Here is a 26770-nt window from a genome sequence, read left to right on the forward strand (position 1 = left end):
AGCCTCAGCAGCCCAAGTAAGTTGTTTAATAACAAAATTAAGATAACATGTTTCTCAACTTCAAAACTGGCAAGGCATCTAACTCAAATTTGGCTTTTTAAAATATACTGGTTATCAAACTAGGCACTATTTAATAAGAATGATGCTTAGAGTTGGGAAAAGAGCATCTTATTTTACAAAGACCATATAATCACACTAAACCTTTCTGATTCTATAAAGAACTTGCTTTGATTCAAATTGATAAACTAGATATAAAGACTGAGTGTCAATATTTTCCTAATGTCCACAATGTACATTTCCCTACTGATAATGTAGACAGTTTTGCTTTATACTCAAATTCACTTTAATACTTGGTTTGTTATCTGCTAAATTTCAGTATTTAAAAAATATTTATACATGTAGGGATATTTTATCTTCCTTCTTATTGTTTTATATGTTGTATATTTTTACTTTTAAAACCCCTGAGCTAGAGTTTTATACACAGCACAAAATCATAGCAAAATTTTTATTATTAAATGTCACAACTGTAATCTAATCAAACTTTCTTGTGAGTTTTAAGTATAGGAAAAGATTTCCCTATAGTAAGAAAAAAAAAAAAAACCGACAGAGAGAGAGACATCTTCTTTGCTTGACTGATATTCTCTCTATTAATATAATACTAAGTTAAAAATCAGGTCCATAATTTGTTCCAAACATCACACCTATATTGCAGTTATTTAAATCTATTTTATTTCACCATGGTATTATATAATATGCTTTTATTACCACAGCACTTAGCGGAACAGATATTTATAAACTGGAGGTTGTCCAGTTCTACCAATAAACAGATTAATTCCAAGTAATTTAATCAGAGTTCTCAAAGTGACTAATTCCCAACTCATCACTCCTTAGGGTGTCAAAACAAAGTGTATCGAAGTAGTATAATCTCGTTAGTATGATAGCACCTACTATAGTACCTATAGTACAGGATACATAGTATCTACTATCCATCTTGAAAGAATTAAGTTGACAGATTCTTTTATGTGATATCTTTCACTAATTCTTTCAACAAATGTTTATTGAGCATCATGAGCTTTTTGGCCATAAAAAAAAACTTGAGCCACTAAAATACTCAACGAAAAAGAGAGTGACACAGATTATTACTGTCTTATCAGAGTTTTATCACATAAAAACAGGAACATAAAACTGGAATATTTTTGTTGCCCTGTATACCAGAAAGTTGATTATGTGTAGGAGGAATAAGTAAGCAAATATTGAAAAATTTCAAATAATTCCAGAAGGGGATGATTGAGTCAGCATGCTAGAACAGCCAAACAACATTATAATTCTAAAATCTATCAGTACTAGGTTTATATGGGAATAGAAATACTGGTTAACTTTCAAAGCAAAAAAAAAAAGAAGAGGAGCTAGGAGCCGTAAGTACAGTTATCATCTCAGCATATAGGAAATTTCAACAGAACTATCAATGCAGGCTCTAAGTTCACTAGATTACCACATAGTATCTCATTAGCCATAAAAGTAATAAATATTTGCCCTTCTCTAAAACTACAAATAAAATAATGGACTATTTTATATTTGTCTCTCTAGCAAGTGCTGCTGCCAATCTGTCCCTCTAGCATGTGATGGTAAATTTCACCATATGCAAGAAACGGAGGGAGAAGCTGCAAGCGCATCAGCTTTCTTTGGAAGGGGAAAAGGGAAGCATCTTATTACACAGCAGCAGTGTTAAAAAACCAACTCTACGAGCTGCTTAAGGACACTGGACATTAATAACCTGAAGCCTGAGGGTCCTGTGAAGAGCCCTCACGAGAAGACTGATCAGAAGTGGAAGGCTGTTGCTGGGTACGCACAGCTAGCTCCTGCTGCCTCTGCTGCTCAGCCTTCTTAAGCCTCAGTTGTTGCAGGCGCTTACGGAGCAAAGCTATCTCAGGCCCCCTTAGAAATTCTGACACAGATAGGAAAAGAAAGGTGAAAAGATAATAATAAAACAGAACATAGTAAGAATCTGATTATACATTAAAGACAGAAGGGTATAAATAAAACACATGTCTCATAGAGGAATACTAAAAACAAATTACTCAAAAAAATTACTGATCATTAAATTACGAAAAACTATACATACTTACACACCCAAATGCTTCTATTTAACTATGATGAATTAGACACATAGAGTTCTCTAAGAGTATTTAAGTAATTAAACGGAATGAAAGTAAAGTCTTCCATAAGCAAAAGTGAACATTGCTTTCCTAATTGCATCTCTTTTTACAATACTAAGAAAAATTGAAAACTATCAGTTACCTCATTTACTCTATATACAAAAACTACTAATTTCAATCAAATAATAATTAAGATTATGAAAAAGTTATGCATTTGGAAATAACTCTTGAAATTTATTAGTAGAGAGCCCTTTAAAAAGTAAAAGTTTTATATTTTTCAGCTAAAATATTTCTTTTTATGTTGGAATTATCATTTACTTTTTCTTTTGAGCTGAAAAATATTTACATAATCTTTAACATTTTCTTAAACTTTATCTGAGGCAGTGGTCACAGATAAAAAATAAAAATAGTATATATAACATGAAATTCTGCAGAGAATACTGAGTACCTACTAGGTATGAGGCACTGTTTTAGGCTCTGGGGATAAATAAAACATTAAACAAAAAAATAGTCCCTACTCATTTGTTCTGAGAGGAAAACAGACATCACTGCACACATACACACACATATATAATATACATGTATGCATTTATCTGTGTCAAGTAGGGATAATTGCTATGAAGTAAATTGGGCAGGGTAAGATCAGGGTGATGAAGATTGTGGGAGAGTGGTTGTTGTTTTATGTATGGTCATAAGGGAAGGCTTCTCCTCCTAAGATGATTTTTGAACAAAGACCTCAAGGATGTGAGGGAGTAAACCACATGGATATCTGGAGGAAGAGTGTTCCAGGCAAAGGAAAGAGCAAACACTAATGTTCAGAGGGGGAAGTATATCTGGATGTGGGATATATACTACAGGTAACGGCAGAAAAATTTGCTGATAGTTTAGATGCAGAGTGATCCCAAAGTTTTTGGTGTAGATAACAGGAAAAATGGAGTTGCCATTTATTGTGACGGGAAGAATAGAGAAGGAGCAAGTAGTATTGGAGGGAAGAAAAAAACTAACAGATATCCGAGTGGAGAAACTGAGTAGGGACTCACTGTAATAGTCTAGAATTCACCAGTAAATGTGGATGTCACTGATGATGTTACTTTAAGCCACAGTAAGAGAGTAAGTGATAATAAAGAAGTCTAAGAACTAAATTCTGGGACACTTCAGTGTTTAAGAGAAGGAAGAACAGGAAGAGTAAGGAGAATCCAGTGAGGAGGCTGGAGAACTGAGTGAGCCAAGTTTTGTGAGCTCAGTGATGAAAGTGTGTCAAGAAGGATAAAGTAAGCAGCTGTGCCTGCTGATACAATGAAAAAGATACTGACCAAGAACTAACCACAATGAAGACTTTGACAAGAGCCATTTCAGTGAAGTCACAGGGGCCAAAACCTGGCTGAAACAGGTTCAAGAGAAAGGGGAAGTAAAGAAGTAGAGGGACAAAGCATATATACTTTTTCTAGAAGTTTTGCTGCCAGTGAGGAACAGAGAAATCGGCTGATTGTTGGTGGGAGAACAGAATCAAGGGAGGTTTGTTTGTCTTAGTTTGGGAGATAATTCATACGTTTGTATGCTGATGGACAATGTTTAATTGGGAGGAGGAAGAAAGATAATGAATGAGAAGTGGGCAAATGTGGGAATGATGTCCTTGAGTAGACCAAAGGAGGTGAATTACAGTGGATAAGAGGAGGAATTGGCTTTAGATAGGTGCAGAAAAATGTCATCCACTCTAACCAAAGAGGAGGCAGAGTATATGAGTAGAGATTAGTTGTAGATTTGATGGAGGGAGCACATGGAATTTCTCTCACTGACACTGACAGCAAATTATACAAACTACCAAATAACTTTCAGCCTCTTTTATATAGATTATAAGAGTGTAAAATTTGGTTTGTTGTTTCAGAATCAATCATGCCAGAGACACTAACCTCTTGTTACCATGTCCCCTATTTATAAAGAATTTTATTCAATTGGCAGTTAAGGTTTAACAATTCAAGTGTCATCATAGTCTCTCATTGCTAGCTCCTCCTAGAAAATTCTCCAGTACCAAGTAGGATAGTATTCATTAACAAATAAATTGTGACACTCAATAGTGTAATGCCTTCTTTTTAGGTATATACATATACCATAGTTACTGTCAGCATAGTAGTAACACTTTTAGCAACATAAAATAAAGCATTATTATGCAGCCATAAAGTTTGTCATTTTATACTTCAAAAGAAATTACCATAAAGAGAGAGATTACAGATATGTCAAGTTTTGCTAAGAAAACTGGAAAAAAAAACTCACAAAAAATTCACCCAACTTCATGGTTGTTTCAAACCCTCTCTCTTGCACTGCCAAATGTTTTATGTCTCCATCCTAGACCCACTAGGTGATGTAGCAAATCAATAGCAGGCTCTAAATATAAGCAGTGGTGCTCTGTAACTTGGAAAATTAAGATTTAGTTACCAAAAAAAAAAAGATTTAGTTATGATAATGTCATGAACCATTAATTCAATGCTCCCAGTGCTTTTCAAAGAAGAATTTGTTTGCTTATTTGAAGGCTGGTTGTATGTCTCCCCAGCCAAGTTAAAAAAAAAAAAAAAAAAAATTGAGGCTAGGGAAAGAAGTCATCACACAGCTAACTAGGAAAGGCAAATATTGAATTAAAAATTCCAAGCAGAAATACCCGTCTAAACATATAGTTCTGCTAGCAGTTTGAAGTATTAAAGGCACATAAGACACATACACATTACATCTTTTTAAAAATGTATAAACAAACATATATAATTTGTAATATGAATAAATGCTTGGAGAACTAATTTTTGTTAACATTAGCCAAAATCGAAAGTGAATTCACTGAATACCTTTGGGTTGAATTTTAAAAACAATAACAAAACAATCCTCAATAATGAGTCAGGAACTGCTAATGGGAAATTTGTACTTTCATCTCCTGAAACTACTAACCTTGCTCTTCTTGTTTTTTTCTGAAAGACTCTAGGCTAGTCTCCCTAATGACAATTCCCACTGATGGAAAAGAACAATAAACAATAGTTGAGCCAACAAAGGTCCATTTGGTTCTAACCTCAAATCCTGCCTCTCTTCCAATACATAGGGTCTTTTGTCCTAGACACTGGATTATTTTTATATCTAATTTGGTGGTACTTTATCTGCTTGCTATCAACTGTCCCCCACTCCCAACTTGCTCCTCTGTCCAGGTGATCCTTGTGTTTTTTTTCTCCTAGAACTGGTCACTCCTTTACTGACTTCCAAGTTCCTCTGATCTCTTCTTTAGTTTCCCCAAAGTGGAAGTCACTAACCTAATATTTCCACTTGTTTCTAATCTCTAAATTGCCTATATCTCATCTGACTAGATGCTGATCCCCTTTAAGGAAATTATAAACTGAATATCTGGGCTTTGAAAGGTTTGTTTTGCTATGCCATACAACAAAGTTCTTACTTCCCCAGGAATTTTTCTACAGAGCTCAATTCAGCTATAACAATTATGAAAGGACCTAAATAAATGTATAAACCTGAGCAGACACAGTAATTTGTAAATAAGCAGGAATCCACACACAAGCCATGAAACACTATCTTTAAAAAATTCAATTCTCATGGTCTGAGTGGTCCATTAATTAGAAACACATGGATCCTTTAGGTGACTCACTTCTCAAGGTGAGCCCCCAAAACTGAGTTTTGTATGTACTGATATCCCCACCCAATCCAAAGAAACCACCTTCTCTTTCTTAGATTAAAGTAAGACCAAAGGAGGCAATTAAACTATAACACACTGGAATGAATGCCTCATTTAACAGTCTCTCATTATAAGAAGCTCCTTACCATGGAAAAAAATTACAGATAACACAAAAAATGAAGACATTTCTAGACTTAGTTTAAGAAACAACTAAAAGTGATGTCTGATAGGCATTACCAAGAAAGAAAAAAATATTTTATAGTTACTTTGAAATATTTTTTATAAATAAAACTATGAAGATTTCATTTTAACCTATATAGTTTCAGCTCACAGTCATACCTATCTGGTTCTTAAATAGATAATCTTATAAACATATTTTCAAAGGTACAGTCTTTTGTTAAATATTCAAAAAAAGAACATGTATGACATAAGAATCAAAATGTTAGATTCTGGGTTATATATATATAGAATGTAGTTTCAAATGGTCTGCGTGAATGAAAATAAAATTCAAGAATATGAAGGGTGAAGATGTCCAAATTGTAAAAAAAAGATCTACCAACTGACTTCAAATTCCACTTCAGTATATTTTATCTTCCTAATTCAGCTACTATACCCAAAGCCAACTCTGTGGCCCCCTCTAGATACACTATTCTTCAGGTATGCATTTTATATATTAACCTCACTGTGGCTCCATTTCTTCTTCCTACCCATATTTCTGTCTTGATTTTATCATTTATCAAAATGATTTTTTAAAAGTATTTCCAGGGGCTTCCCTGGTGGCGCAGTGGTTGAGAGTCTGCCTGCCGATGCAGGGGACACGGGTTCGTGCCCCGGTCCGGGAGGATCCCACATGCCGCGGAGCGGCTGGGCCCGTGAGTCATGGCCGCTGAGCCTGCGCGTCCAGAGCCTGTGCTCCGCAACGGGAGAGGCCACAACAGTGAGAGGCCCGCGTACCGCAAAAAAAAAAAAAAAAAAAAAAAAAGTATTTCCATAAGTTATCATAAAATATTTCTGGAACTAAGTTATTCAGTCTTATGTGGTCTGGACAGCCAAGGGCAAATAATGGATCCAAAAGCAATAAATGACGGGATATCCATTCACAGCATCTTCCCTAGGTATCATAAAATTTGCAGAGCCTACTGGAAACATCCAGAATGAATGAAACGGGACTGAAACTATAAAGACTATAATATAGCTAAATATTCTATATAGGTTATACTAGCTTAAAGATAACAGTCTTAACAGTATCACTAAAGAGTGACTATTGTTGGGAAGAAAAAGAGGCTTAGGTAGAACAAGATAAATAAAATCTCTGTCTTTATGAGAGCATTTTCTAATAAGAGAGAATAAGTCATAAATAAATGAATAAAAAATAAAATAATTACAAATTTTAATAAGTACTTTTCAGGAAATAAATAGGGCTATATAAAAGAAAAGAAAATTTTAGGGAGGATAGGAAAGGAAGATGAATCTAGCTAGGGTAGTTATCAAAGACCTCCCTTGGGTGACATTTGAGCTGAGAACCAAAAAAAAAAAAGGAAGAGCTTCTCAGGTACAGAGATCAGTAAGTACAAAGACTCAGAATCCAAAAGAAAGAGGCAGAAGAAAACTTGGCACATTCCAGGAACTGAAAGAAAACCAGTACAGCTGGAGCGTAATGATCGTTAGGAAGTGAGAATGTGGTATGAAATGAGGCTAGAGATAGGCAAGGGCCCAGCCATATAGGTTCTTTTAGGTCCACAGTAAGGACTTTGAGTTTTTTCTCTTGTATTTATATTTATAAACGCAATTAGAAGTCTTTGAAGGGTTTTAGACAACAAAACTATATAATCTGATTTTACATTTTAAGATACTCATACTGGTTGCTGCATGGAGAATAAATTATAAGGGAACAAGAGTAAATGAAGAGAGATCAATTAGTGGACAACAAATGATGTCAGATGGAAAGATGTAGAACATATTTTAGACACAGAACAGAACTTGCTGATGGATTGGGTGTGGGACATGAAGGAAAGCAAGGAATCAGTAACTCACAGCCTATTAAAATAAGCACATGAGCAGTAGTTACAATTTACTAAGATATGAAATGACCAAGATGAAAGAGATTAGTGAGACTGGAAGGATAGGAGGATAAATTAAATTTCAGTTTGGACATGTTAAACCTAAGATGTCCAAAGATAACCAAAAAGAAGTCAAATAAGCAGTTGGACACAGGAATCTATAACTCAGGGTAGAAAATCAGATTGTCAATATACATTTGGGAATCATCAACTTAGAGGAGATATTAAATGCTACGGGAATTGATGCAATTAACCAGGGATAGAGTGCATGTAGAGAAGAGAGCACAGACTAGGGGTTTTACTAAAATACTGAGAATTATAGAATAAGAAATATCAAAAATGGTTGCTGAATACCAGCCAGAGTTGCTAATAAGAGTAAGTAGGCAAAAGTGGTGTCATAGATGCCAAAAAAGGAAAGCGTTTCAAAAAAGAAGTGACAGGCTATGTTAAAAGCAACTGGGTTAAAAAATCTACTAAGTACGAACAAAGAAGTATACTTTAAAACAGGCAAAATGGAAGTCACTGGTGACTTTGACAAAAAGGTTCAGTGGAAAAGGAGGTTAAAAGGCAGAGTGGAGTTGGTTGATAAATAAGTGGAAGATGGTAAGAAAATGGAGACAGTATATGTAAGCTATTCTTTTGAAGACTCTGATTATAAAAGGAGCAAAGACATGAGTCTGGAGGGGAATATGGGACAGTTAAGAGATATTTTTAAGACAGAAGATAATTATAGAGCATGTTTGAGGTGGAAAGGAAAAATTCAGTAGAAAAGGTAATAATAAAGACGCAGGAGAAGGAGCAAAGTCCTTGAGAAGCTGGAAAGAGGTGCACTGGCCAGCTTGTGTTAGGAGCAGATACACTTCTTCCCAAAATGGGACTGCTTCTGTCACAGACAATGTGAGTCTAGATGCTGGAAAGTTGGGAGATTCAAAAGAAGGAAAGTGAACGCTTTTTTTCCCCCACTGTGAATGAAAGAAGGTTATCAGCTAGGGGGTGGGATGAGGGTAAAGGGCGGTGCTAAAAGTTTGAGAAACTTGAAGGTGTGAAACAGACATCCTGTCTAGGTGCTGAGCAACAGTGTTGGAAGACTGCTTTAACGCGGAGCACCAATGAAATCTGTGGTCGTGAATTTCTTCACTATCAGTGACTCAGCTGCAGACTAAGAGAAGGCAAATAATTAGGTTCAGTCAGAAATGGAGTTTTGCCAGGCAAGTCTTCACATTCCCACTGTCCCTCTCCCTCAATCCGGTAAAAGTGACAGAGGAAATGCAAAGGACCTGAATGAAAGATACAAACATTTACATAAAGAGGTATACACAGCAAGGCAAGAAGTTTGTTTTCTCCATCTCTATGCAAGGCAATAATAGAAATCATGGTTCTAGGGTGATACTCCCACCTACATGGACAATTCCTACCATCCACAAACCCATCTGGACTTAGAAGCGAATAAAAGATTGAGAAAAAAAACAACACAAAACATAAAGAGCATTAAGTCCTTATTGTTAAAATGCTAAACTCTGGGATTATGAAAGGCCTATTGTCAAAACAATCACAGACATAATCTTTAGATGTTACATCTAATATCAAATCATCTTCCTCAACAGCAATACTGTCTTGGTAACATGGAAATATTCCAATTTTCCATAGTTTAGTCAGCCAAAATTCTTTCCATAACCTACCAGTTAAAAGTATCTCCTATGTTTCTTTGAAAAATGTATAGACAAAAGTGCCAAGTCATGTTCAATGTTGCTTGATCATCACAAAAATGTTGTTTTCTATTTCAATGATTCAATGAAATAAATAGTATTCAAGTATTTAATACTTACATCAAATATTAAAAAGGATTTAGTAATTTCAAATGTAGTATTAGAATGTGTTAAGTATCTAGGACAAAAAGGAAAAATGAAATTCCATACTAAGTAGTTTACTCAGAAATGTGTTTAAGAAACAATTGGAATCAGTTAAGATTCAGTGGAACGTGAACATGAGCTAGGGAATTCTTCTTGCTAAGTTTTGGCCAAACTTATAATTGATCAGAATCTTTAAGACTATTCCCAAGAATGCTATCACTTTAAAAAGTCTTGTTTTTACCAATTTTACCTGTTTTGAAAAGCAAACTTTTAAAGAATTCTGTCCAGACTTCCTTAACCCTCCAAAATATTTTATTTTCCCATAACTTGAAATGCTGTATCAATTAGAATGTGGAAAATCTAATTTCATAGCTCATCTTTAGGTTATTATTATAGGTAAATTGTACACAAGTGTTATTTAACAGCCACATAATTGAGTCTGGCTTCTATTCCCCTAGAAACTGAAAATGAATTACCAAAAATGGGATATACTGATAGAAGAGTGCTTAATTTAAAACACCCCATATTTGGTGATCTGGCATCAGATTTCAGAGAAGCAAGAATAAAGTGACAGTTTGGCAGTTAAGCTGTTAGGAATTTTTTTTATAGGCTTTAGCTGAGGCCTGCCAGATGTATCTTTAGTTGCTAATATTTTTGATTATATATCGAGGAATATACTTCCTTAGAAAAACTCAAAGAAAAATATGAATGAACATCTTGTTGGTTATTATAATTACATGTATATATTTAAAATGTCAAGTAAACTACAGACATATCTGCTAAAGATTACTATGTAAACGCTAGCACATTCCATAGCTGGGGGTGGGGTGGGGTGTTTGAACATGAGGAGTTGTAATATTGAGAGGAAAACACAATTTTAACAGAATTTAGAAGTTGATTTTTTTCACTAACATCAAATACCAAGAAGACAAGGATTTGTTAAAATAATTTTTTCACGTAAATACAGGAGAAGTAATTCTTTTGGTAAATTGTATACATTGTTGACAAGAGACCATGTAAAATTCATCATAAGGAATATATTAAAAGTATGTCATGATTTGAGGAAAAATAATAAAAAAGAACATAAATACAATGGATCTAATAATAATCAGGGCTATATTTTCACTATCACTTTAACACAGACAACCAAAAAAGCTTAAGAAAGATATTTTGGTCTATAAAAATAATTGTTAAGTCAAGTGCATTAAACTATGTCAAAGTACTATCTGCGGGTACTTACATTTTTTAACGAACTGTCTTGTGTAAACTGAAGATTCCTGCTATCAGTTAAAATTCATGCAAGTGAGGCATACTTGAATTTTGTTTTTAAGTTACACATTCACATATTACATGTCACTTTGATCATTTATTCCAGCAAGAAAAAGTTGATGTGATTTAGTATCTTTCAAGATAGCCCCAAAAGAAGTTTTCATTATCAGAAATCATCAGATGAACCACAGCCTATTTAAAGAGTAACATCCTCACCAGACTGATGATGTGTATGGTGTCCAGATGCCTCAACAGACTGCCTTTGTTCACTGACTGGAGAAGACAGCAAAGAAGTAGAATGAGGGCTTTCTGTAGAAGATGATGCTGAATGAGCCTGAGCTGACATCGTAGAGGATGTAGAAGGTTGAAGAAACTGTTCAGCTGGAGTGTCTACTTCCATAGCAGTTTCATTTTCCCCCACTTCCAAATCAGTACTTGATGGGACCGTAGGAAGAGTTGAAACATCTGACTGACTAGTTCCACCTTCAAAAAACACATCATAATACAAATTCAAATACTAAATGCTTTCCAAAACTAACTACTCTAGAGATATGTTCAAGAAATACGTGTGCGCGCGCACACGCGCGCACACACACACACACACACACACATACACACACACACACACACACACACAGAGAAACAGATAATTTCAGGATATCAAAAACACCCACCAGGCTAATTAACAGGGGTAAAAAATCTACCTATGGCACATTCTTGTTGTAATAATCAACCTTTCAAGCAAAATGCTCAGTATGGTAGCTTGACTTACACAAAGCTAAATAACAGCTTGAAAGATTCCTATTAATAATGTCTAGTTCCTTAAGTTTGAAGATGATGATTCTGATTTAATAGCTGGATAATAGGATAATGGACTTATATTAATATATTTCTACTCTATAACATAATGTCCTTGGTAAAATATTTAATAAAAAAATTTTATTAACAAGAGTAAAGCTACAAATAGGTCATAACAAGATTAAGTTCCTGATTCCCATTTCATTAGCAGTAACGTTTTAACCACTAAAATAACATGATGCAGTCATGATTTTAAAAGGCTTGAATGTCTACTATGTGTTGTGCTAGGCCTTGTGCTATCTGCAAAGGAATAATTAAGAATACTCAATAAACATTAAAAATTTCCTTGATTTTGCTTCAAATCTATATTATTAAAAGAAAGATAGAATGAACTAATCAAGTTCATGTCTTGCAAGATCCAACTACTACAGAATATAAAAATTTTTCTTTTAATCATCTTTATTTAAATATTTCTTAAATTTAAGCACAAATGTAATAACTCTTAAGCAAATCCATAGTCTAAGAAATTTTTTTAAGTTTGTATGCAGAATTTAACAAGAACCATTTATGGATGAAATTCAATAGAATTTTTCATTTTGGGACTTAAAACATTTAGGAGTTAACTTTCACACTCCTGATTTTGGACAGAGATAAGTAACTTGCCAAAGACCACAAAGCTGGAAAGTAGTGAACCAAAATATGAAAACAGGTCAGCTAACACCAGACACAGCAATTGACAGCCATTGTATATAAGTAACCAAAAGAAGAAACTACTTAATTATATAAAACTTATCTAAAGAGTTTTATCTGTATCCCTTCTCAGAGCACATACAAAAGTATTTACAGTATGGGATATCAGACTCTCTTACTTTTTATGAGAAAAGCAAAAAATGAAGGCTAGGTCTAGAGGAGCAAATTATACCAAATACCCTTTGTTCTCTACTGCTCCACACAATACAATAAGAACCTTATGATTACTAAAGATATAAAATATGGTATACATTGGATGATATAAATAAAACTGACTTCAATAAATAGTTTTTGCAGGTTTTCTGGTAACTTTAATTAATAACAAAAATTACCTCTGGGTCGAGATCTTCCTCGTCCTCTATTGCTTTGTGCGACTTCGCTTGCTTCTTCAAACCACCTTGATAACATGTCAGACATTCTCTGCATCAATGACACGTTGGGACTTTGCTCTCCTATGACAACACAGGTCTTATCAGTGAATTTAGGAATAGGTCAGGATCTTTCATTAATGCAAAAACCTTGATTTGAAGGCTTTAAAATGAAAGCAATTTTAAAAACTCAAATTGCCTAAATAAATTATATGACTGTATATATAAACCTATTAGGGCTATCATCACATTTTATAGTAAATGTTTATATGAATGACTCTCCATCTCTATTTTGAGTTCCTCAAGAACAGGACTTACATCTCCTACATGTTTGCCAATTCTTAGGTACTTCCACACTACCACCCCTACCCCAACCCACATCTTTAGTTCTAAGAGCAGACAGCTAGGAAGGGCTCATGAATTCTAAGTTGAACAGATTGAAAGAAAAGTTTGACCTCTCACTTAAATTTCCTTAAACTGAAGGTTTGCTCTCTCACTTAAATTTCCCTAAACTGAATTTATTTTTATCATCATTTACTGCAAATTCCACATAACTGAAATTAACAGAAACCAGAAAATTTTTTATTTATCTCTTTCCTCCCGCCTTGTCTCCCCTCAAATATATGAGTATTTTCTTAAGGACATTTTCAAATTAAGTATCACATCAAATTGAAACTGTGACAATTCTATTTTACAATCATATAATTTAAAATGGAAATCATTTGTTTTTGAATTTTCTGTGAAAGCAGAATTTATTTTATGCTTTATTACCTTTATATAATGTAGCTTTATATTTTAAAATATATTAAATAATACCAACAATAATATATTGGGAAATATGCTTTTGATCTTAAAAGATTTCAGAAATCATTAGAATAAGATTTTTGCTATAGATCCGTTTATTAAAATCACACATATTACTTCTATTTTAAATGTGCCGTCTTAAGAGACTTCCCTGGTAGCACATTGGTAAGACTCTGCACTCCCAATGTAGGGGGCCCGGGTTCAATCCCTGGTCAGGGAACTAGATCCCACACGCATGCCACAATTAAGAGTTCACATGCCACAATTAAGAGTTAGCATGCCACAACTAAGGAGCCTGCCTGCTGCAACTAAGACCCAGTGCAACCAAATAAATAAATTATATATATATATATTTTTTAATTCTGTAAAAAAAAAAGTGTGCCATCTTAACACTCCCAAAATAGTAGTTTTTTATGCTTATCAAAGGCATCTGATAGGAGGAAAAAACAATTTTTTAATGTGCTCTTATAAAACTCTCAGATTGGAAACTGGGAGTTTTCATTGCTCTTTATATCAAATACAAAGGCAAAAATTACTATGTTTGATAATACCCAATGTTTTTGTGGCAAAAGACATTCTTACACTTTCAGTAGGAATACAAAAGAGTGCATACTTTTCAGAGGGTAATTTGATAACTATCAAAATTAAAATGTAATTATCCAGTGACCCACACATTCTACTTTTAAGAATTTATCCTAAGATACACTTGCACAAGTATGGTAAGATATGTATGAAGATGTTTGTTACAGCATCACTTATAATAGTGAAAAAAATGGAAACAAGTTAAAATGTTAATTTTTAAATACGATATTTTTTAAAAGCTGACCAAAGTATAGTTACCATCTCTTTCTCGTTCACTTTCAGGCCTTGCTCGGGGTCCAGTATCTGACCAATCACCACGAAGTCTCAAACGCTTAACTGGAGGCTGTCGTAACTAAAAGATGAGGAGAGAACTCTCTTGCTCAATTCTTAAAGCACACTGTAAGTCTAATAGATTCTTTCCATCTTCTTACTTCCTTTATTGAGATGCTAATCAAACTATGAAAGATAGCCATAAATATCCACTGATGTTGACAGCCTGTACTTATTATCTTCAGCCTAAAGTTTGAATGCAACTTTAAAATCATGTAAATGTGATATCGAATCCTACCTGTATCACTTTCCAACTGACAAGAGGAAAGTTATCTAACTACATTGAGCCTAAGTTTTCTATTATTATGATAAATATAGTCTAGGTAAAGTACCTAAATACCTAACTGGCAATAGAAGTAATCATTATTTTATTATTATTATTGACAATTTGCTCTCTGGTTCTCCCCCAGTACCTATTCCAACCCTGCATTACTCACCTCGGTGTCTCTACTCTACCTTGTTGCTCTCATTCTCAACTATTAACTTTTCCTCCTACTTCAGAGAAAATAAAGTCAGTTCTATAGAAATGACACAAATTTCCTCAGCTGCATTCTACAACTTACCTATATCTACTTCTTAATTCCTTGCAATCTTTCTCAGGACATGGATCACTTGTTTTGTTTAAGCTTAATCTCTATCTGTGCTTTTTATTTCATTCCTTGAACAATTATTCTCTCTATATCTACATTCATCTCTTCTCTCTTGGTTCTTCCTCACAATATGCTAGAGGTTCTTATCATTTTTAATAAACAGAACACCTCAATTTCAAATTTCTATCCAGCTACACTCTTTTCTCATGCTTTCTGAAGCTTTACTGTCAAGCCTCTTTTAAAAAGTCTATATTCAGGGTGGGGGGGATCAACTGGGAGACTGGGATTCACATATATACACTAATATGTATAAAGTAGATAACTAATGAGAACCTGCTCTATAGCACACAGAACTCTACTTCACTGTACAGTAGAAACTAACACAACATTGTAAAACAACTATACCCCAATTTTTAAAAGTAAGTCTATATTCGTTCTATTTTTATCTACCACTCCTCTCTCAATTCATTGAAGTCAATCTTATGTTCCCATTTTTCCACTGAATTCATTCTCACCAATATCACCAGTGAATGATCAACGACTAAGTTCACTGATCAATGATAAAATGATTAAAACTCAATTTCCAATTCAAATGGCACCTTTCAGAGATTATTTTATTTGGTGTCTATGGCATCTGACACTCTTAATCACTCCCTTTAACCGTTACGTTTTAACATCTTTTTATTGAGATATAATTCACATACCATAATATTTACCCTTTTAAAGTAGACAAATCAGTGGTGTATATTCACAAAGCTATGCAACTACTTGTATCACACTAATCCAGAACATTTTCATCACCTTAAAGAGAAACCCTATAGCTGTCAGCAATCATTCCCCACTTCTCCCTCTACTCAGCTCCTGGCAACTACGAATCTACTTTCTGTCTCTATGGATATGCTTATTCTGGACACTTCATATAAATGTAATAACATAATATGTGGCCTTTTGTGTATGACTTCTTTCACTTAGCTTAATATTTTTCAAGGTTCATCCACGTTGCAGCATATATCAGTATTTCATTGCTTTTTATGGCTCAATAATATTCCACTTTTTGAATACACCACATTTTGTATATTCATTCACCAGCTGATGAACATTGAGTTCTTTCCACTTTTTGGCTACTGTGACTAATGCTGCTATGAACATATGGGCAAGTTTTTACGGGGACATGTTTTCAATTTTCTTGGGTATATATCTAGGAGTGGAATTGCCAAATCATATGATAACTTCTATATTTAACTTTTGAGGAACTGACAAACTGTTTTACAATGCACCTGCACCATTTTATACTCCTACCAGCAATGTGTGAGGGCTCCAATTTCTCCACATTTTCATCAACAATTGTCACTGACTTTTTTATTTTAACCAACCTAGTAAGTGTGAAGTGGTGCCTCACTGTGGTTTTGATCAGTGATGTTGAACATCTCTTTATGTGCTTAATGGTCATTTGTATACCTTCTTTGGAGAAATGTCTATTCAAATCCTTTACCAATTTTTTAATTAGGATACTTGTCTTTTCATTGTTGAGTAGTAAGTGTTCTTTATATAACATATTCTGGATACTGGATTCTAAATCATAAACCAGATATATGATTTGCAAACATTTTCTCCCACCCTGTGGGTCACTCCCTTTTATTTTTTTCTAACATAACATTCATTGATTTTTTTTTTTCTTTCACAATTAAGCAGGTTTTAATAGAAATCTGGTGACAGCTTAGCTGTAAATTTTCTATTTTCTCCTGGAAACCATACCAAGCAACAAGGAGAATGGGGAAAAAAAGTCTCCATCCTCAGCAAAGGAAACAGAAAAAAAAAAAAAAAGAACCCACAAGTTCCATGTTATGTGTAAGTATGGTTAAAAGCAACTGAGAATAACAAAATCTGCAGAGGAAGTCACAAGTGTGACAAAGAATAATCATTAGATTAGAGGATGCCTAGTGTGGCAGTTATCTAAAATCTCAGACAAATAATCATTTCCAGAAAGAGAGAGCCTCACCCTGTATATAAATTGTACTTAGAATTAAGAGCTCTGTTCCATGGTTAGAAGAGAGAAATTTTTATATTATACAGGCAATGAACTGATGTTATAATCTATTATAATATATCTATTATGATCTATAATCAGCAACTATTTATGGAACAAGATCTTCAAGTTAAAAACAGTCCTAAGTTTGATTTTTTGATATATGCGAAATAACCTACTCAAGAATCCTGAAAATCATACAGCATTCATTCAATCAGTCATTCAATAAAAAAATTTTTAGCACCTTTCATGTGTCAGGTACTACTCTAGGTATTGGGGAAAGATCAATGTATAAAACATACAAAAATTCCCAATCTCACAGAGTTTATAGAATACATGAAATTAAAAAGTAAAATATACAGAGAAAGTGGTAAGTGTTACAGAAAAAAATAAAGTATCAATAGAAAAGGGTGATAGGTAGTACCAGATAATTAAGGGTTACAATTTTAAATAATGTGGTAAGGTAGGATCTAACAGAGAAGGGAACATAGGAAAAGCCCTATAAGAAGTAAAGGAAGAAGAAATCCAGATATCTAGAGGAGATCATTTCAGGCAAAATAAATGCAAAAGCCATAAGGTAGCTTAGCCTGTCTGAGTAAACAAGTAAGTAGATGTAGGTAGAGCAGAGTAAACAAAGGAGAGAGCAGTAGAAGTAACAAGAACCAGATGATCTAAGATCTTGAAGCCACTGTAAGGACCTCAGTTTTGTTCTGAGTGAGGTGGGGAGCCATTTGGAGTGTGGATCAGAACAGTGGCGTGATTTGACTTATGTTTTAAAGGATTACTTTGACTACCGTGTAGCTAACTAAAGGACTGGAGGGGGTGGGTATGAAAGCAGGGACCTGGTAAGAAAGCTACCATAATAATCTAGGAGGAGAGATGCTGATGACTCGGATTAGAGTATTAATAGTAGAGTGGGAAGCAGTACTACAGACTTTGGATACAGGTTTCCCCTACTATCTGAAAGCAGAATGTTCCTATGAAAACTTTCATACGTCGAAATGGAGTAAAATGAAGAAGCAATTACCTTAGGACACATCTTGCTAATGGATGCACAGAATAAATTGAGATAAAGCACAGATGCTCACAGACACAATTCAATGCTACGACAGCTTGAGGCTGAGACAGAGACACAATTCAAAGCTACGGCAGCTTGACGCTGAGATAAGACACAATTCAATGCTATGGCAGGTTGATGCTGAGATGCCGAGTATATTTCACTGGGAAGGAGCTTGGTGATGCCACTTGCTGCTCAGGGTGCACACTGCAAACAAACGCCAAATGCCATTTTCGCTTTTCACCTTTTTTCTGTAAAAGCAAAAATCCTCTTTGGATTTTTTAGTTAGTGAAAGCAGGTACTAAGCAGGTCTTTAGTAAAAGCAAAGTGATATAGAAGCAAACATTCAAAAAGCAGGGGATACATGCAATACTTTTAGGGATAAGTTATGGGGACCAGGAGAAAATGAGAGATTGGCTTCAACAAAGCAGTCCAATAATGTGCTAGGTAGGTGGGGGAAATGTCAAAAAGATATGAGAGAAAAACGAAAAGAAAGAAAAGACAATAAAAAGGAAAAAGGAATACCAAAATAAAGGAAAATGAGAAGTGGAAAAAATTTGAATAAGACAAAAGAATATGCTAAATAAAGAAGGGGAACAGAAATTCCCTGGCAGTCCAGTGGTTAGGACTCTGAGCTTTCACTGCCAGGGGCCTGGGTTCAGTCCCTGGTTGCGGAACTAAGAGCCAGCAAGCCAAGAGGCGTGGCCAAAACAAAAAGGGGCGGGGGGTGAAAGACAAATTATTAGAGGACAAAGGAAATAATATAGGAAATAAAAAGAGACCCCTACAAGTTAAGAAAATATAAAAATATGAAAACATAAGAAAAAAATCATATATTAAACTTTTATTCATACTTTAAAACCCTGCTCAAGTGTTTCTTACATTCCCAATCAAAAATAATTATTCCTTCTTTTGGTCTACTTATATAGAACATAATTCTTACATACAATTCTATTATTTTAAGTTTCACACATTTATTTATAAACTTTATTCCTTTATAAATTTATTTATTTGTAAACTCCTGAATGAGAGATCATGTCTTTGTTACAGTCATCCTTGATTTTCTAAAGTTTAGTATAGTATGTAGTATAGTAGCCACCCAGTAAATATTTGGTGAGCTGAGATGAGTTTGTCTGAACATTACTGTCAAGGATTTAGCATAAAACACTGAAAGAAAAGATGGCTAGATTAAGAGGAGGACAGGTTATTAATTTCTTTTTCTATATAGACCTGTGAATTATTTCATTTATTACAATAAGCATAATTTATTTTTTTAATTTTAATTCATTTTCAGAATTATTTTTCTTAATTTAGTTAATTCAACAAAGAATACTGAGAAAAACATGTTCAAAAAAACCAACTGTTCATAATTAAGCCTCTTTCACTCATTATATAAACATCTTTAGGCTAAGTATTCTATGGGATAAAAAAGCTAGTTGGCTCACTTAAAATGTTTCTGTATTTCCAACCCTTTCATTCTGTAACAGTCACAAAGTATGACTGTAACTTTACTGAAGCGCATTATCTCAAGAGGAAATTACATAGCAACAACAAAATGACAGAGCAGATTTCACATTTTCAATCAGACCAATAAACTCAAAAATTGTTTCATTAGCCATCATACCCTCTTCTTCACCAATTTCCTAATTCACTTAAACACAGTGCCAAATTTAAAATCCCAAAAACACATTTATAAAGTAATCTTGATTTTTTTCTAATCTTATAGCCCTCTCAACCTGCAACTATAAGAACTGGATTTGGTTTTGCATCTCATAGGAATTACAAAATTGTTATTGTTCTTTAGTACCTTTAAAATGTATTCATTAAGAAGAGTTGGACCAATACCTAAAAGTCACTGATAATTAATAAAAAGCAATGGTTAATTTCAAAAGACATTTATAATCCAAAGAATAGAGTGATTAAACACAGGACACTATAGGGACCTCCCTGGTGGCGCAGTGGATAAGACTCTGCACTCCCAATGCAGGGGGCCCGGGTTTGATCCCTGGTCAACTAGATCTTACTTGCATGCTGCAACTAAGAGTTCGCATGCCACAACTAAGGAGCCTGTGTGCCTCAACTAAGGAGCCCGCAAGCCGCAACTAAGGAGCCCACGTGCCGCAATTAAGGAGACCTGGAGGTGCAACTAAGAGCCGGTGCAACCAAATTAAAAAAAACAAAAACAACCATAGGACATTGTAAAATAAAAAAGCCAAAGTGAAAAACGTGGGGAAAGAACCTCAACAAGGTTAAAGCAAACATTTTTCTACTGCTGTGTACTGTCAAGGATATACTATTTCTGGTTATTGCTTTTCATAAGTAAGAAAAATGATTTAGTATTTTAGAGTCATTTTAGGAAAAGTAGTTCTTTCACCTAGGTTCCAATACATAATATATATCTATATTTATATCTAGAAATTGATAAAGAGGGTATCTACAGATATAGATATATAGATATAATGTAATGTATAAACTTCTAAAAGACTAAATGTTTATATTCATGCACCAATAGGAGTTTTACCTATTACCATTCACTATTTATATGAGGACAGCAATCCCCTCCTCTCCCAATTCTGTGTATGTGTTGTGTTGTGTGTGTATGTTCAGACACTTTAACTTACCTTTTTCTCACTCACTCATACGGGTCATTGTTTTACAAAATGTACCTAGAGATAATATTACATGTCACTAATTCATAACTGTGAAAGAGGCAGAATCAGGAGAAGACAGGAAGGACTGCTATCAACATATGAATAGTAAACATTGTTGCATGAATATAAACATTTAGTCTCTTGGAAGTTTATACATCACATTTATTTATTATTTTAATTGCCTCTTCTGCAACTGTCAGAACTGTTCATCTTTCTTGCCTGCTGCTGTGCATCCATAAACTTGGAAAAACATTTTGCTATTAAATATTTTCTCTTTAAAAATACTTTCGCCTAGCACGTTATCCTTATTTATTACTCCCATTCTTTCATGCGTATTTTCATGTCTTTGCTCCTTAGACTGTAAATGCCATGAAAATTAACTCTATTTTTTGAAGCCCTTCAGGCCCTAGGAGTTACTGAATTAATGCTCCAGGAGTTAGTGAGTTAATGTTTTCTGAATTCAATAAAGAGCATGGTTTTGAGTACACTTACCTCTTCTCTTCTCTCTTCTGCAGAAGGAGTTTTAAGTTCTCGTGCTGTATCATCTTTTGGGTCAAAAAGATATATGTAATCTGAAGAGTAACTAACAAGAATCTCTTGACCATCTTCACTGTAACACAGAGATGTCACCCTGCAGGACTTGTTATTAAGATGGGAAGGGATAAAACGGGCAACCATTCCAGTAGTTCCTCGACCTGCGTAATTCCCTAAATAAGAAAAAAGGAATTGTTTAAAATTCAGAATATTTTTCAAGAAAAACACTTGAAAAACTCTTAATCTGAATTATGAGATATGTGATTTAACGTAGCAATATAAATCCAAGCGATCATATTCTATTTCTGGAAAAGACTCTTTAATCATCAGTCAAATTTTGTAACAAAATAAAAATGAATATAATATAAAGGTTACATATCTTCCAAAAAGAATTCATGATTTTCTAGAATTCCAGATTACATCAATGTTTTATTGGAAATATGAGTTATTTAATCAATTTTATATTGTGATTACAGTCACACTAAATCATCTCTTAAAAATTCCCCACATTAAGATAATATAATTTTATAATATAAATCGGAAAGCTGATATTTACTAGCATACTAGATAAAACAGTACAGTATCTTTTTAATATGATTTACCTTTTACTTTATGTCATTAAAAGGTTTTTGATTGCCATGAAATTCTCCTCTTATAAGATAACAGAGTGGGAATACCACTCTAATTTTAATTAATTTTGGTGGTCGTCAACATAATGCAATACGATAGGGAGAGGTACGACTGGCACTTTGTGCTCTGCAGACCCAGGAATGCTAAATTCTAAGAATCCCGCAAAGCTGTATTATCCTGCCCTGCCCAAAATTTCAATCATGTCCCATCTGTTGAGAAATGATAACTGAGCCTACAGTTCCATATATTATTACTGTTCCCCCTAAACATGCATGTCCAAATAGACAAGACTCCTCAATCACAGTTCAAGAAAAGAAAAAAGATCCCATCTGGTTTTCCCATTTCAGTAATCTAGGTCCATTTTCACTGGACATAAACTGACACTGAGATCAACATTGTTAATTTCTGGCCCAAGTCAACTTTTATTTTTGATGCCATAAAATATGTGAATATATATATAAATGTGTACATATGTATGTATATTTGGGGTGTGTGTGTGTGTGTGTGTGTGTGTGTGTGTGTGTGTGTGTGACAGAGAGACAGAGAGAGAGAGAGAGAGAGAGAGAAAGAATGTGCAATCTTGACCTTCCTTGACAGAAAATGCTAATGGAAGTTAGCTTTGAGGTGAATATTTCAGAAGTGGTTTGATCCCAAAGCAGATGGGGAACAAATAGGAGTTTAAGGCAAATTCAAATTCAGTACTGCAGCATCATTTACAGTACTTTAGCTAGGCTACTAAGTAGGCATAAATATGTTATATATTAATACACACTCAAGTCACTGTTCTTTCCTAACTTTTCTCTCCACCACGCTTACTATTATCCCCTTGATTGAAAAGATGGCAAAGAGAAATTAGGAAAGCCAAGTGTTGTGAGCTGAAGAGTGTCCCCTGAAAATTCATGTCCACCAAGAAACAGAACGTGACCTCATTTAGAAATAGGGTCTTTGTAGATGTAATTATCAAGATGAGGTCATACTGGATTATGGTGACCCTTAAATACAATGTAACTAGTTTTCTTATAAGAAGAGGGAAATGCAGGCACAGATACACAGGAGAGAATAGCATGTAAATATGGAAGCAGGGATTGGACTGATACATTTAAAAGCCAAGGGATGCTAAGGATTGTCAGCAACCTCCAGAATCTAGGAGAGAAGCAGGCAATAGATTCTCCATGAGAGCCTCCAGCAGAACACCACCCTGCAACATCTTGATTTTAGACATTTAGCCTCCAGAAATGTGAGAGAATACATTTCTGTTATTTTAAGCCACCCGGTTTAGAGTAATTTGTTATGATAGACCCAGGAAATTAATATATCAAGTGTTACAACTTTTTAAAGTGATAAACTGCAAAAGTATCACACTGATGGGTCATAAAAACTTGGTGATATGCTATTTTTTATAATAATCCATAGTATTTAAATACATTCTATTTACTAAATTTTACGTGAAACTAATGAAATTTTTAAATTGCAATACATCATAAAGATTTATCCTTTGGGGACTTCCCTGGTAGTGCAGTGGTTAAGAATCCGCCTGCCAATGCAGGGGACATGGGTTCGAGCCCTGGTCTGGGAAGATCCCACGTGCCGCGGAGCAACTAAGCCCATGCGCCACAACTACTGAGCCTGCGCTCTAGAGCCCGAAAGCCACAACTACGGAAGCCCGCACACCTAGAGCCTGTGCTCCGCAACAAGAGGAGCCACCGCAATGAGAAGCCCACGCACCACAATGAAGAGTAGACCCCGCTCACCGCAACTAGAGAAAGCCTGCATGTAGCAATGAAGACCCAATGCAGCCAAAAATAAATAAATTTATATAAAAAAAAAAGATTTATCCTTTGAACTGATAGGATCTCATATTTTCTCCAATATATGTCTTTTTACCTGTAGCTCTTGTACCCAGCATTCGCCGATCATATATTCGTACTGAGCTATCAGAACAACCAACAGCAAGATAATATGGTATTGGTGGACAAATAGCTACAGATGTGGCAGCACGTCGGCAGTTAATTAAAATATCCTACAAAAGATTAAAAAATACCAGTTACATAAGCTTTACAACAGATAATAGTCTATTTAAAACATTTTCCCTTCAATTAGAACAAGAAAATCTTTTTCAGAAATCCTAATTCAGTCAGTATGACAATGAGGGAGGAAAAAAACCAACATGCCTCCTAAATATTCTCATACTCAGGAATAAAATGATCATCTTTAGAAATATTCAAAAACTCATACATTACCTATGTAATATGTCATTAAGTCATTAATGTCATTAGAAATGCCTGCGATCATTGGTCCACTGGACAGTAAACATGGAGGTATAATCAACCTTTGTCTATCATAAGTATAATCATTTTATACGGTACTCATGATATTTTAATTTTAATTATTGCTATTAAAATATAACAAAAATATCATAACCTGATATTAAAATTTTGTATTTTTAACTTATAAAATCTGCCTCCTTACCCGTTCAAAAACAAAGTACATACATACATATAAAATTGAAGCCATGTCAAAGACAGGCTTCACTATAATGTCACTACTTATCTCTATACAAGCATTAGAAAATATAAGAGTTATCACCCCAAAGATATAGCTTTAAGGTACTGTTAATTCTATACTATTTTGTCTACAACTCTAACTCTTCACTCTTCTCAGAATAGCTGAGTTTGTAAGTTACATTTATGCTAAGTTTTATGTATTTAATTATGGGCCTCAGAACATTATTCCTATTACATAGAATTTATTCACCAAATACTGCTCATAATTCTAAATTTTTAGGATTTAAGAATTACCCTAGTTACCAATTTTCTTTATACTCTCTCTATTCCTTTTTACATATAAAGAAATCAAAAGTTTTATTGAGAAAAAATTTAACAATATTTCACTTATTAGCTTTGCTTTATTCTTTAGTTTTACAGAGTTTTTGATTATAAAAACAAAATTAAATCCAACTACATTGTATATGAAACTACTGCTTAAAAGATTTTGACATAACAAATTTTAGGACCTATTATTTACTAAGAAACAGGTAAACCAAATGCCCCTAATAAACAACCTGCTATTTTAACCTTATTTCTGCCTTCAGTTCAACGTTCCTAATTGTGTATGTGTATACATGTATACAATATAAAAACTGACAAAGTTTTTTTATTTCTATTTTTTTTCTTCTCTGTTTCAATGTATAAAATAATCTTTTCTCCACCTAAAGTATGTTAACAATAGTAACTGGTTTAATTAGCAAACACTCAACCTGATTACTAGTAACTTTTTTTTTTGTAACTATCAGTAAAAATGTATTTAGCAATACTTGCTTACTTCATTTACTACTCTAAAATGATCTGAGACAAAAGCTACTGTCTCTAAATAACATTTAGGGTTAGTTGTCTGGGGCCTTACACTGACTGATTTCTCAGGTCTTTTTCAAGTTTAAAATACTATTTTAAAAAATACAAAATTGATAGTGAAGCTCTGTCTTTAGAGAAGTGAGCTAAATCTGAATGAACATGTTGATAAAATGGTATCTAACTGTCTAAAACAAAAGATAGCATATAAATAAATCTTGGTTTAAAGGACAGGGTAAAAATAAAAAGAGACACTAAACTTCTACATGCTTTTATCACTGCTATTGGTAAGCCAAAATTGCCTCCATAAATAAATGGAATATACTGATAAATACTTCAAGTTTTTATAATGCTATGGTATATACTGAAAAATTATATAAATTTTTATAAATATATTTGAACTGTACAATTTAAGTATAAGTTCCTTAACTTTACTATTAACATTTTAATTAAGATTTTTTTTGATTATAAAAATATACTTATTGAAAATTTTATAAAATAAAAAATTCTTAATTTATCCATAAGCTCATAACAGAGTTAACTTACTACCCAATTTTAAGGATAATCTTAATTTTTTTCATCATTTGTACAAAAACTTGATTCTTACATCTTTGCAATCTTCTTTTGTGCAGCTAGTTTTGATGCGTGTATCAAACCACCTAACAGTTCCATCTTCACCACAAGAGAGAAAAGTATACGGGTCATTAGGTACAGTCATAATCTGAAGATGAAAACAAAAGTACAGGTAATGTTTGTGAACATTTAAACAGATGACTTTGAAAAACATTATTGCTATATCATAAAATGATTATGGCAAAAGCAACTAAGAACCATTTATTTTAATTATTTATGACTTACCCGTATCATAATGCAAAATAGTGCTATACATATAGAAATATGCAAGAGGTAACTGTTGAATTAATGTGACTCATTACTTTGAAGTTTGACATTAATGTACCTTCAGACAGAAAGCTCTTTACATTATAAACTCCTAACAACTTGACAAGAAAAATCCTACCCTTGGAAGCTTGTTCAAACTTCGAATAGCCAAATTTTTGTTTTCTGGATGTGAATTTACACTTGTATTAGAAATACACTGTAAAATTTTACTCTCTGATAATGTTTATAAAAACTATGTGATGCTGAATTAAGCATTTAAACTGACCTCTCAAAAATTTTTTGAGTGATGGTAATGGTTCTATAACAATGTGAAAGTACTAAATGTCACGAACAGTACAGTTAAAAATGGTTTGAATGGCAAATGTTATATTATGCATATTTTACAAAAATTAAATTTTGTAAAGAAATGA

General features: G+C 33.8%; 1 protein-coding gene across 7 annotated transcripts in view; it reads right to left on the reverse strand.

Moving 5' to 3' along the window:
- Positions 1-26770, reverse strand: part of DCAF6 (DDB1 and CUL4 associated factor 6) — a 172487-nt gene that overhangs the window by 69152 nt on the left and 76565 nt on the right. For 5 of the 7 annotated variants that reach the window (XM_019952348.2, XM_019952349.3, XM_019952347.3 and 2 more), the window contains 7 exons: positions 26068-26181; positions 23998-24133; positions 21442-21656; positions 14554-14647; positions 12874-12993; positions 11210-11476; positions 1775-1945 (listed from right to left, as the gene is read on the reverse strand). In XM_019952348.2, the coding sequence (XP_019807907.1) occupies positions 1775-1945; positions 11210-11476; positions 12874-12993; positions 14554-14647; positions 21442-21656; positions 23998-24133; positions 26068-26181 (1117 nt within the window). The remainder of the gene's footprint in view (positions 1-1774; positions 1946-11209; positions 11477-12873; positions 12994-14553; positions 14648-21441; positions 21657-23997; positions 24134-26067; positions 26182-26770) is intronic. The other 2 variants (XM_019952350.3, XM_019952351.3) reach the window with 1 other exon arrangement.

This window comes from Tursiops truncatus, chromosome 1 (assembly GCF_011762595.2).
Source record: "Tursiops truncatus isolate mTurTru1 chromosome 1, mTurTru1.mat.Y, whole genome shotgun sequence".
Taxonomy (NCBI): domain Eukaryota; kingdom Metazoa; phylum Chordata; class Mammalia; order Artiodactyla; family Delphinidae; genus Tursiops; species Tursiops truncatus.